General features: G+C 38.5%; 1 protein-coding gene across 23 annotated transcripts in view; it reads left to right on the top strand.

Annotated features, from left to right (window-relative positions):
* The window catches only part of RIMS1 (regulating synaptic membrane exocytosis 1), a 303,442-nt gene that overhangs the window by 147,154 nt on the left and 142,232 nt on the right, over window positions 1-14,056 (top strand). For all 23 annotated transcript variants that reach the window (XM_061460482.1, XM_061460480.1, XM_061460507.1 and 20 more), the window contains one exon: window positions 1,345-2,207. In XM_061460482.1, coding sequence (XP_061316466.1) covers window positions 1,345-2,207 — 863 coding nt within the window. The remainder of the gene's footprint in view (window positions 1-1,344; window positions 2,208-14,056) is intronic.

Here is a 14,056-nt window from a genome sequence, read left to right as displayed (position 1 = left end):
ATTGTAGGTTACTTTAAAATATCTTCCAAATTAAAAATTTAAAAGTTAGTAAACAAAGTGGAGGGTTCTGGTGAAAGGTGTTCCTGCCCACGGCAGGGGGGGTTGGAACTAGGTGATCTTTAAGGTCCCTTCCAACCCAAACCACTATGATTCTGTGAATGAGCAAGCCTTTAACTTATTGAAATATGTACTAGAATTTTGATAAACAGTACTCCCCCAAAAACTCCTCAACAAACAAACAGGAAATCCATCCTGTGGAGTTCTGTTAGATATCCTTATGTGTTATCTTTTTATCAATGACAGTTCCTGGTTTATTATTAAAATTAATACAAGTAAAAGAGCTCATTTACACCTACAAAGTAAACATTCATGCAGAACAGCAATAGTACCATCTCGAATTCAGAGAAAGTTGTGTGCAAGAATTATGCCACCCAGAAGCAAACTAGTATATTTTAAGTGAGTTAAGTGAGTAAATTTCTGAGCTGTATTCACTGTGATGAATGGGTTGGAGATTAGCAAATCAGGAGAGGTTAATGCGATGAAGCAGTTGCTGTTCTTTTGGCTGCTGCCTTACAGATGGCAGAGAAGTTGAGGGAGCCTGCGGCAGCAAAGCAAGAGCTTTCCGTAAAAGGTTCTCCCTTGGCCAGAATGGTTGATTTTTTTTCATAGCTATTAAAGTTGAAAATGCATTATGAACAGTGGTTAGTAATTTACTGTGTGGGTGAGGTCTGTCAGGGTGTAACTGCACCAAAACTCAGGTTAGTGTTATGTGTATGTATGATGTAAATGAAAATGTGGTCCCTTTCCCTCATTATGTTGACTTTTTTTCCTCCCAACACTGGGAAGGCCCTCAGAGCAGTTGTCACTCCGCTGAAGGACATGCTTCATTTGGTGGTGTTTATATACTGTCAGGGTGCTTGAAGTGAATTTGGGCAGTTAGTCTGTAACCCTCATGACTGCTGCCAGAAAAATGGGGAATATATTCCAATACTCTGTCGTAGTGCTGTAGTTACTACAAAGAAGACTTTGAGTCTGCCTACTTAAGTGGGTTAATTCTTCTTATCTGCATTTATTTACGTTAATATTCTTTGTGATCTTACTCATTAATTGGACTATCCGTAACGTATGTTTTTGTGGATTCTGGAGGTTGTTAACTATTGCAAAATAAAAAGTACTGCTGGAAGGATTAATAGATTTAATTCATCTTAGTGGATCCAGCCAGTGCCTTTCTATGTATTTTGCCATATTTTACGCTGGTTTATGATCTATTTACAGTAACAGTGTACACAAATAATTTTATTTTGCATTCAGTTCTTCTAATTATTGTACTCCTTTTCACTGCAGGAAGAAGACAATATCTGTTTCGGACCAGAATGGCAAAGTTATAAAGAGTGAGCGTAAGCGTGTGCCAAAATCCTCACTGCAGAAGGAAGGACCAGCAGATGACAGGGAGCGTAAAGAGCGGCATGAAGGTAGAAGGCTGGAGAAAGGCAAGTCACAGGACTTGCCAGAGAAACTTGAGGAAGGCAAAGTGCCTGATGATGAAACACAAACGAAGGAAGATGAGTATCATACCCGTTACAGGAGTGACCCCAATCTGGCAAGATACCCTGTAAAACCTCATCCTGAGGAACAGCAGATGCGCATGCATGCAAAAGTTTCTAAAGCACGGCACGAGAGAAGACACAGTGATGTAGCTTTGGCACATACAGAAATGGAGGAAGCGGAGGTACCTGAGAATAAATTAGGAAAACGCTCACAATTACAGGGAACTCAGGACAGAAAATCTCTTGTGGAAACTCAGAGGTCGTACTCTATAGACAGAACAGGTGATGTAAGAATTTCTGTTTCTAAACAATTAACTAATCATAGCCCACCAACTCCCAGGCATAGTCCAGTTCCTATAGAACACGTAGAATACAAGAACCACGATTCTTTTAAAAAACAGAGCCGCCTTGATCCTAGCTCTGCTATTCTCATGCGAAAAGCAAAGCGGGAGAAAATGGAGACCATGCTAAGGAATGATTCCCTTAGCTCTGACCAGTCGGAATCAGTGCGGCCATCCCCTCCAAAGCCTCATAGAGCAAAAAGAGGCGGAAAGAAAAGGCAGATGTCAGTTAGTAGCTCAGAGGAAGAAGGGGCATCAACACCAGAATATACTAGCTGTGAAGATGTGGAGATAGAAAGTGAAAGTGTCAGTGAAAAAGGTAAGGACCTTTATGTATATTATGCACATGGCCATGGTTTGGGGAAAAAAAAAAAATCTGTATTTTTCTCTCTCTCTTGCGTCTTTAAAAACATACACTTTTGCTCTTTCCCCTTACCTTTCTTTTCCCAACTGAGAAGTGTCTTATAGATGTTTACATTTGGTTTGCAATGTTTCCTTTTACATTCTTAGATGAGGTGGTTACAGGTAGCATCAGCTGAAGAGTTTCTTTCTCATTCTCTTCCCTCTTTCACCTAGAACTGACAGAATTAAAGGCTTGTAGTTTATTCTCTCACTGATATTGGTGCTCCTTTAGTCACTGCTTCATCCTTTTGTCTGTATGCCCAGTAATTTTCTGTGTATGAGTTGAAATGGCAAGTAAGTTCCGTAACAATGTGAGGAGACCATTATAAAGCATCATAATCTTACTGACACCTTAGTCTTAAAATATCCAAAATTTTACTACATTTAATAATAATATCAAGGATCTGCCAGAGTTCCTTGCTAACAAGGACAGGATATGGGGCAAGGGGAGTGTTATATAGGAAAGAAATGAGAATTGCCTAATGTGGTGTCTAGATGAATTGGCTCCCAAGCTTACAAGTATGTTTAAAGTCTGTTATTTCAGTTTGTCTTCTTCTGTTGATGGTAACACTTAGCAGTAAGGAATAAGTATAGCACACTGTGTGCTTTGAAACAAAGCCTTTCTTCTGGGTGAAGAAGCTAATCAAATTCATGAATGGTGAACAGATAAAATAAGCATCATTTGAAAAGACTGTTGTAAAGCCTACCAACTGTCTTATAGCCCTAATTTGTCTTTAAGTGACATTACAGTGAGCTGAAGGCTTTTTGTGTCTTTGAAAGTAGCTTTTAGCTCTTTAGTTTAATTATCTATGTTTGTAACTTGAAAGTTTTCTACTGGTGTTCATACTCAAAATGCCAATGGTTTGTCTGCCTTGCCTTTTAGTTCCTGGCACTGTTTCCTGACGTCTTTGATTCATATATGCTAACCTGTCTGTCTTTATCTGATGTTGTGGTCTCCTGACATCCCCTAAAGCTCTAGGTATATATAGAAAAAGAGACAGCATTTCTCTCCTATCCCATCTGAATAGCTGCTTGTTTTAACTTTCTGAGCATGAACTTGTCCATTCGAAATATGTAAGCTTGTTTTCTACTCATTTTTAAGGAGGGATGGTAATCATGACCCTGAAATCTTCATCCAGATTGTACTTAGACATAAATATCCGTGCTTTTTTTGACTGTCAAACATTGGAACATATCACACAGAGATGTTGTACAGTCTTCATCCTTGGAGATGCTCAAAACCTCATCAACTGTGGAGATGCTTGGGGGAATGCCCTGAGAAATCTGCTCTAGCTGACTCTGTTTTTGAGGAAGAGCTAGTACATCCATCACCTGCTATTTGCTGTAACCATTTAATACGTATTTTGCCAGAATTATTAACAAAATAATTCCAAAACACTGGAGATACTTTCTTTCTAGCAAATAAATATCTTCCATAGTCTACTGAGATTTGCCTCTTTGGTGGAGAACCTAAAGATTTATGTTGAGTTGTTTTCATGCTGGCTTAAATCTAGAGAAAGAACTGTTTAGTGATGTCCAAAAAGGTCCTCTCAAATTTCTTAAAAAAAAAAAACAAACAAAAAAGCCCAATCAGTCTATACCCTTCACAGGTTACTGTTACCAATTGCTGATCACAGTTTTAATCCTATTATTAATATAGGCTGTAGGATTCCTTATTCTGAAATGCATTATAGTTGAACATTAAATGGGCTGAGTTTTCCAGTGGCAACACTCTCTTGGCAAAGGGAACATGAGTCCTCTTAGAAGGCATAAATTGCATTCATACTTGCTTCAAAGACTTGGTAGAACAACATAAACCAGCCTATTACAAATGAAATCCAGACCTCATTTTAAAACTGAGAACAGCTTCTGCCTACTGCCATTCAATGAAGAATGAAAATCAGGTTTGGAGAAAGTTTGAGGAAAACAGATATTTTCTTTCAAGTTTAAAACCAAGACTTTGTGTAGAACTAGTAGATTTGTGTTCGGACAAGGTTGTACTTAGCTTCTTTTATCCCATTAGAGGTATGAGAGATATTCTAGGCTTCTATCATGCCATCTTTGAAAGGGGAAGATAAAATAGTGTTGAAAATTGGGACAGTATGAGGAAGTACTGAAAGCTGCTCATGTGCTTTTTTTTGTAAATAGATGTGGTGAAGGTTTTACATACTGCATACTCATTGGTCATATTTCGCCAAATGTTCATTTTGTTCACACCATTTAAGCTTGAAAATATGCCTAGTACTTGTATATTGTCAGCAAAATGGTAAAAAGCTCAGTAAAAATCACTTTTGCATACTCACTAATGGATTCAGTTGGGAGTCAGAAGAGCATGATAGAGTTGGAACCCTGTTTGAAACAAACCTCCTGAGCTGACATTCCAGATTCTTTCAGTGAAGATGTGATTGTTTCATTTTTAATTCCTTTCTTATGGTACTGGGAGGAACAGGGCAATCCAATTTCACTTCATTCTTATGACATTACCCTTCTGGTTAGAAAGTGTTATGGTCAGGGATCTTGTTGGGATCTTAGTGTATGCACAGGTGTGAGACAGAGGGGTTGTAACCAGAAGGAGAGAACCTGGAAGTCCGAAGGAAAAAGCGATGCTGTGGTTTGCAGACAAATGTGTTGGTGCTGGCTCAGCTCCAGGAGGAGAGGATCTGACCCCTTACTCCATCCTCCTCTGGTTTTTTGAGCACCACTTTGGGTGCTGGTGCTTGGGAGACTGTGTGTGTAAAAGGGGAGGGAAGAGCATAAATTAAATCTCTGCCCCAGTGGTTTCTTCCAAGTGCTGTAGCATTGTTGGTAAAGAAGGTAGCTTGTGGGCTAAGAGAGAAACCACAAGTGTGCAATAGGGTGTATAAATGGACCAAAGGAAAACATCCAGAAAAGTCTATAGAGAAAAGGAAGCTGGTTTTAAATGTTTTTAGCTAAAGATTTTCACGGAGGTATTTCAAATCTAGCATGTAGGCAAGTCAAGTTGTACTGTAACATCTGCTAGCATATTTTAACATCTGTTCTCATGAAGAGTTGGGCATGGAGTTTTCAGAAGAGCTGAATTTGTTTAAAATGTGGCTGAGCTTTAACAGTGTAAAACAAAATACTCTTGCTAGGAAGATTGTTAATTCTTAGAAATTAGTTCCAGTTTATCTTCTAGTCTTTGTGCCATAATTTAGATCTACATCGGATTCAGATTTTAATGAAAGTATAATCTAAAATGGCTCTAGCTTCAGAATTTTGGTCAGTGCTTACATTATTCAGTGCTATCAATATTCAGTGCTTTTGAGTAGCTGAAATTATTTGCAGCCCTTACGGAGCTGTAAATAAGTGCTTGTTAAATTAGCTAAGGCAGTAAGAAATCTGTTTTGTGTATATGGAATTATGCAGAATACATACATGCATATGCAAATGAAATGAGCTGAGCATTAGTGGGAAAAAAGTTATACTGTTGCCAAGAAGTGCAACACTTCACTGAGATACATAACCATATAAATAGGGATGTCATAGCAGAGCCCTTTCTCTAGTTGTGAACATGCTGGAGGGAGTTTGCAGTCTTTGGTGAGATTGACCAAGGTCTATAAAATATGATATATGTGGAAAGGTGAGATGGATTGGTGTTCAATAGCCTAGAAAAGAAAGAGAGAAAAAACAAGAACAACAACAAAAAAAGGCAGGGAGAAGAACTGAGGTTTAAATGAGAAAGAAGAAGCTGGAGGGGGAAAGAGTTTGAGTGCTTCTTTCTAAGCCTGAGGGTTAAGTTACTGTTGGGGAGGTTGAAGCTTGCTGACAGAAACCATGTCAACTCTAAGGACAGAAAAGGAAAGTTAAGAATAATCATGATCATAATTTCTTAGTTGAAATTGAGGATTTCTGGAAATAAAAATTGATTTCTTCATAGCCTTAACTGGAGTTGCTCTAAGATAAAAATACTGTTGTTCCTGTGGCAGGCTCTGGGCCAAGGTGCAGAAATCTGGGGCTAAATCCACAGTACTTCAGATTGTAGCTTATCCTTTTTTGACACCTTTCTTTGCCCGTTTTCTTGCCTTGCATTTAAATTGCAAATTCAGTGGGGTTTCATTTTGTCTTTGTGCAGTGAGATTGGTGAGATTTCAGTCCATGACTGATACTCCAACTTGCCTTTATGATAATAAAATTGTATGCTTATTTATGCAAGGACATATTATTGGGTACCTTTTTCTTCCATTTATCAGTATACAGTAGAATTCCAGATTACTTTCAAGTGTCCTCTGGCACACTTGCATTCTCTTGTGGCTAACTGTGCATTACTACCACAAGGGATTCAATTGAGCCTAGGTTCCTGTTCTCTCTACCTATTAATTTGCTGTTAATCAGCTAAATTGCCCATATGTTTCCCTGCTTGCTTTTCCTATCAGGTAACAAATTGATTCGTGCATGTTTACTGCCAGCCTCTTAGAGACATTGTGGAACTATTTCTTTCATCTAAAAAGACCAGATGTCCACACCTCACAGCCTTTTTCAGCCACTGGATTGTTTACTTATTTTTCATTAGTTACTGCCACCATCTCAAACTGAAGACACATAAGGACAAGGCAGAGTTTTATACTGTTATTTTCAGTTTGAGAGATGTTTTTGTATTTTGTGGATAAGTTCGCTGTGAGAAAAAGTCTGCAAGCAGGATATACAAAGCGCAATATGTAAAAGTGATTATTTATTGGTAGGTGCATGTAGTAAACGGTTAGAATTTTCATGCTGCTAGCCTAACTTTTAATAAGGTCACTGCCTCCCACTGCAGACACCCAACTGCTCTAAATGTTAACAGTCGTATTAATCACTTTTTGAGATGCCCAACACTTGAAGTCTCTGCATTTGTACATGTTTGGCTTCTTAAAATATCTCTCTCTCTCTCATGCATGAGTTCCTCAGCACGTTCCCTTGACTGACTGCAAAAATAGTACTTGAAGGGCTGTCTAATTGTTAAACAATTTCAACCTTAGAGCTATTCTTTAAGAGAACATAGGTCTCAGAAATACTATGAGGCTACTCAGGAAAATGCATACCTACAGCAATATTTTTTTAGACCCTCTGTACTAAAGATTTTATTTCATTTTCTTTGCAGCCATGGAGCAACTTCTACTAAAACATTTTATGCAGAATATTTTCTTTTCACATTTTCTTCCTGTCTGTAAACTCAACCTTTTCTATTTTAGATAAGCAAATATCAGCATTCTTTACTTTGTGACCTGTGGCTTTGATGTACCTAATATGCAAATTGAACCATGTCTAACTTGGTCCACTGGGCAAATTGAGAAATGTGCAAGAGCAGTGTGACTCATCTAAACTTCCCAAATCCAAGTCATGCTCTTGAAAGGAAGGTGGGCTGTTACTGGAACAATAGATTTTAAAAGGTGTTGAACTTAATGTGTTTTGTACACTTCACTTGAGCCGCAGGTATTGTGGGATTATTTTGCAATTCTAAATGAATGTCTATAATGAATCAAATCATACATTTATCTTTCATTACACAGAGGTTTTGATTGCAGATAGGGTGCTACCTTAATATACCTATGGTGTTAGCTGTGGGAAGTGTGTGTGGTGGAGAAATAAGCAGTTTCCTTGGCTACCTCTCATTGATATTTGTAATTTAAGACAAAATGTTTTCAGACATGTATCAAGGAGAAATGAAGTACATCACACATTTATCTGGTTTTAACCGACATTTTTGTCGTGGTTTAAACCCTAGCCAGACAGCTTGTTCGCTCGCTCCCAGTGAGTGGTGCCAGGCTGAGAGCAATCAAGGCCCCCCCCCCCCCCCGGGCTCTCCCTGGGGAAGAGAATACAATACCACTGGCCAAGAAACGAGTCTGACCCAGAAGCTCGTGTACTTCCGGGTAACTCCCAGTTACCTCCCTGGGCATGACGTGCTGTGGTATGGAATACCTCCTTGGCTAGCCTGAGTCAGGTGTCCTGTCTCTGCTTCCTCCCGGCTTCCCCTCCTCCCTGGCAGAGCATGAGCCTCACAAAGTCCTTGGTCAGGGTAAACATCACTTAGCAACAACCGAAAACATCGGTATCACCAGCACTGTTCCCAGGCTGGAAGTCAAAACACAGCACTGCACCAGCTACCATGAAGGAGAAACATGACTGCTACTGCTGAACCCAGGGCAATATTTTATGATATAATTGTATACATTATTTTCTAGAATTTAAATTTCTAGTTTTTGAAACCTAGTCCTCAGTTTGGTAATTTTTTCCTCTGCAATTCGAGCTTCCATTTTAATTAGTTATTCTAAAAATGTTCTATTTAAAGCAACTTGGTCATGTTCTTATGCCACTTTTCTGAAGGATTTAAATTCTCAATATTTTTTAGAATTGCCGTGGAACAGCCTTGGTTAGACTGGAGGGCACACGATTCTTTCTCCCTCTAAAAATCAGTGGTGCTGTAAATTTGTTTCAGAATTGTCCCTCACAGAGTAAAAGTAATTTTCTGACTCAGACCTGAGCTTTGAAATGTACTACTTATAGGTAAGAGTCAGTGTATATGTTTTAATGGTTGGCTTGCTATTCATTTGGCTCTTTTACTGAAAATGTAAGTTATTTTTTCGCTGGAAATGCCAACTCAATCAAATAACTTCAACTGTAAATTCAAAGGAACAATTTTTAAAACTTTGCCATTGTTGTTAAAGTTTATTAACTAAATAGCATAAGCTAATAATTAAAAATGTAAACATATTTACCTCTTTTTATGCACCTATGTTAAACTTTCATGAAATTTGATTCCATTTTTTGCTATTATTTTCATGTTATGCTGTGAAAAGAGCTAGGTGCTAAGAATTTATTTTGCTGTGTTGTTCAGAGAAGAAGCAAACACCACAATGGCTCTTTTTAACCCATTAGGAAACATATTCTTTATGATTAAAATGATGCCTAATGAGCCACTAGATGGAGCAGTCAAATCTAACTTTTATCAATCACACTCTTTATGCAAGACAATTTCTTTCTTAACAAATAAAGAATTGGAAGTGCAGGCACACCTTCCTACTCGAACTGGTAATTTAAAAGCCTTCTTCAGAACTTACCTCTGTGTGCATTTTCCTGAAGGCAGATTTGCATTGTCCTGTAACTTCAGTGGAGATAGTGTCTGGAATGTATTCTGGATATGGAAATTACACCAATACAGTTCTATGGAAGCAGTCATTCATTACGTGAGTTGAGTCTTATCCTCAGAAAAAAAAGTAAACATAGCAAGAAAACAGCACTGGTTTTGAGAATCACGAGCCAGACTTCCAACATTTTTGAAAGCTTAGAGATATACATTAACGGATGACTGTATTTGTGCTTAAGAAATCTTGCTGATACTTTTGATAAAGTCATATGTTTTCTTCCTACTTACCCAAAGCACATTTCCTTACATCCAAATTTTTTTATGCGCATAGGGTAGTTGTTATGGATTTGCTAGTAATGGAATTGTCATCATCTTTAAGCTGAGACTGTATGCGGGAGGCCAAAACAACCTCCTGGAAATGGGAATTGGAACTGAATGCTTAGGGATAAATCCAGTTGTGCTGCTGTGGACTCTTTTCCACAGAAATCAGTTATACAAAAAGTTGATTTATCTGTTTCTGTTAATCAGTTTTAAATCTAACCATCAAGCAAGTCGTATGAAGTAGCTACTCCTACAAGCCACAGTACTTCGTAAGTCATTAATTTTTGCCAGTGACGAGGTTTGTTTGATGGGATTCTTTAATAAACAAATGTACCATTTACATTTTGACAAAACTTTTTCTTTAAAATACCCAAACCAAAACAAGAAACCCCAACTAGGACAACAGAAATGATATTAACTTAAGGCCAGACATCAGTTATCTGTGCTATTGTGGATCTAATCTTACTCTGACCTAGAAAATTATTATAAGGATTAGGAATGAATTTTCTGGCAATACTTAAACAAAAAACATGGTCACCATTAAACCCTGCATTTAGATGGGTGGGGGTTTTGGGTGGCTTTTTTGTTTGTTTTGTTTGTTATTGTTTGGATGCTATATAACATGTTTAAAGTAATAGAAAATGCTATTTAACAGTTTGACCTTTTGAAATGTTCAATATTTATGGTACTGCTTCTCAATATCTAGGTTTAAATCTGAAATTTTTAAAATTAGAGGATCTAGAAGGAATCAGACTTGCAGGAGAAACTGGAAACTAAATCGTGTCTATGCAGATAGAGGATGGGGGAAAACAGAATTTTGTTAGTAGCGCAGTACTAAACAATTGGCAGTGGAACTCGGAAATGCTGGATGCAGGAGCAGTAGATAGCAGGATGTTTCTTTCCTGGACGTTGCATACCTGCGTGCCTGAAGGGGTTTCTCTCATTTGGTCATGCAGCAGTGCTCTTGTGTCTTCCAGTCTGCTGCAAAATGGCAGGCGATGTTCTGTAAAACTCTCCTAAAGGACCTTTAGGAACAGCGTGGCAATGCTGCTTGTCTGGGATGCCAGTGGAAGGCACACCATAGCCTGCTCCTGATGTGTGTGTTCAGAATGTGTTTTTCAGACAGATACCAGGTTACTTCACTTCTACTTTGAATTGATTGGCTTGGATCAAGGTTTGAACTAGAAGCTGTGGAGTAATGACAGCATGACACTGATTTAGCCCAGGCTAAATAGAAGGCCAAACTTGTTAGTGCCAGTATGTCCCTCTGTTGATGCGACTACATCATTTCTGCTTTTGCCAGCTGGCCAACAGTATAAACAGAATATGCTCATGTCTGAATGGAACGGAACATTGATGAGCTCTGACAAGTTTGATGGGTGTTTGAAGGCAGACATTCCTTTTAGTGTGTCTTTTTCACTGTAGTCATCTCAGTTCTTAATCTCTGTTTTTGCTCAGATGTTATGAGAAATGACAGGCCAAACTATGTCAATCTGTTGAAAAGAAAATCACTTCGTATGTGTGGATATAAGTGTTTGTATATTTATATGCAAATATATATATTTATATAAAAAAGATTTTCTTATGTAAATGTTAAATGGCTGACAGTTATCCTTGCAAAGTTTGTAACTCTTTTGCCAAAGAATCTGGAAAATACTCAGTCTTCTTCAATGGGCAATACTTTACTGAAGAGAAGATGCACTTTTGCTGTGTCAGTGTACAGAGAACAGAAGTGTTTTAATTAACCCAGTGTCAGCTAAACTCTGCACTTCAGCCTATTAGAAGCAAGTATGTTTTCTCTGCTGCATAGCTAAAAGCTGCATCCAAGTTTTCTATGATCCCAGGAGTGCATCCTGTGGTCTGGCGTGCTGCTAGCTTAGCAAAGGAAAGCATTGATTCCTCTCCATAAATCTTTGTTTCAATACTTTTTTGCATATTTAACATTTCACCGCTAGATGAATTTCAGTCCTTTGACTATCACTTGAGGCAAGTGGTTATGTCAGTTTTCCACCCATCTCATAATTCACCAATCAGTCCATATCTCTCTGATTTGGATACAAGGATATTGTGAAAGACTTGGTTGAGAGCCTTGCTGCAGTTGCATTAAACAATATCTGCTTCTCTCACCTTTTCTGCATGATTTCCCATCAGTAAAGCTATGCTGATGGTTCCCATTCAGCTTCTTGGCCTTCATGTCCTCAGGGTTGCCTTCCAGAAGGATTTGTTCCGTAACATTCCTAGGGACTCAGATTAGCCTTCCAAGTTTGTAGTTTCTCAGGTCCTTTTTCTTGCCCTTCTTGAAGGGAGATGTGGCATTTGCTTTATCCAGTCACTGTGAATCTTCCACATTAGCCAGGACCTTTCAAGGTGGATCAGACAGGGCTACAGTGCAACAAATCGCATGCAACACCTAATATTCCATCTCAGATCCTGCAATTGTGTTACAATCAATTCTCCATTGTAACTTGGCTTTGAGGTCTTTTCTGTTGTTTCTCTCACTTCCTAAATTAAATTCCAACTGAAAGCATAGATTTTTTTTTTTTTTTTTTCATGGAATTGCTCTTTCTGTGCTTCTGAATTAAGCTTAGGACCATTCTGTGGCTTTCTTCTTTAAAAAAAAAGTGTTGTGAACCTTTCCTTTTAGAGGAAAGTTGCATTTTCATCCAGACATTAAATTGGATAGCACATTTAATGTTTGGAATTTGACCTTTTAAAACTTGACAACCTGAAGGTTTGGATATCTCTGTGATCATTTTTCAATTTCATTCTTTTCTAATGGCCTTAGAAAATTTTATAAATGCAGGAATCTCATACATGAATTAAGATCTAGAATAACTATTAACAGGAACATTAGGAAGAAGCTAAAATATGGTGGTTAAAATCTAAGTATTAGATGCAGAGTGTAGCGTGCCTCAGAGGATAGTGGCAGTAAAAACCTCCTGAGATTCCACAGGTAATGTTGTCCAAAGCAAAGGTTGAAAGTGTGCTATAACTTAATTATGTATTTTTATTAGCACAACAGAAAGGTAACCAGATTTTCAGTTAGGTTTGTACTGCCTTGCTACTATTAATGGATGTAAAAGTAAATAAATGAACTGTCAGCATCTGAGTCTCAAACTGTCAGATGGGCCTTTTGGGCAACCAGAACACTCTATTTGACAGGGGCTGGGAGGAATGAAAAGCACCCTTAGGGATGTGCAGTACACAGTTGGTGGCACTGTCCTTTTCTGCAAAATGCCCTTTCTTAACCTCAGAATGCTCTTCTTTTGCTCCTCTCTTCCCCTGTTTTTCAGCATATACTTGCATATTCAGCATATACTTGCAGACACTTCTAACTTTTAAAGCTGAAGCTGTTAGACAAAGATGGTTAGGCAGGGCTTTGACAGGTCTTATGGCTAGGGAGCAGTGAGTAAAATTGGTGTTGAGGACTGCCCAATGTGGGGACAGAAGAGCAGACAAAGGTTGCATGTATCTACTGTGAAGGGGAATGGAGGACAGTGAGAGCTTCAACAACACTGTGAGGCAAAAATAAGCTGTCTAAATACCTTTGAGTGAAGACTTTATTAGTTTCTCCACAAACACAGCATTCCATGTGAATGCTGGGAGCAGGAAAATACAGAAAACAAGCCCTGTATAGTGCAGACTAGTTCAGAAGTTCTGAGGTTGTAGTGAATAATTAAATACCTGCTGAGCTGGATTGTGGCAAAATCCCTGGCCTTGTATAGTATGTGCTGCAAGGCAGGTGAGCATTCAAGATCCAGGTGAGTTATGTTCTGAAAATGAAGCATACCCCTCAACACCAGCTCTGGCAAAACAGGAGGACGTCCTTCAAGGTCGAGCACAGAAGAGTCAGTGGGATAATGGATGTGCTGTGGAAGCACTGGGCACTTGTCTTGCTCTTGTCTCTTGTCTCTTTTGCAAGGCATGTTCTCCAGCTTCAGGGTAAAGCTGGGTATGTGTTCCCTTGTCAGTATACGTCCAGATGATCACTGTCTCTTGGAGTATATGAAGCCTGGCCATCATCCTCCAAAGAAGTATCTCCTAACAAGGACACATCAGTGAAAAAAAAAGATGTAGACAGTCATGTTGTCATTCTGCTAATTCTATGCTGCTGGGGAACCTGAAACTCAACAGTGGCCAGGGTTGTCAGACTGACAGGTGAAATCAGTGTTCAGCACCAATATTTTGATCATGTGATCCAGAAGTACAGGGAAACAACTTGATTAAAACTGTATTTTCATTATTATTAATAGCTCTATATAAAGGTGAAAGAACTGTAAGATCTCATTAGCTTAATTATTAATCTTATCCCTTATAAGCTTCCCTTTGTTGCTTTACTGTCTCACATTTTAGTAACCAAG

Source organism: Pezoporus flaviventris, unplaced genomic scaffold (genome assembly GCF_033815535.1).
Source record: "Pezoporus flaviventris isolate CSIRO_AGI_PZ_B2104156 unplaced genomic scaffold, CSIRO_AGI_Pfla_v1 ptg000031l, whole genome shotgun sequence".
In the NCBI taxonomy this organism is placed as follows: domain Eukaryota; kingdom Metazoa; phylum Chordata; class Aves; order Psittaciformes; family Psittacidae; genus Pezoporus; species Pezoporus flaviventris.
The sequence above is the reverse complement of the archived record's forward strand: the minus strand, read 5'-3'. Positions and strand labels throughout refer to the sequence as shown.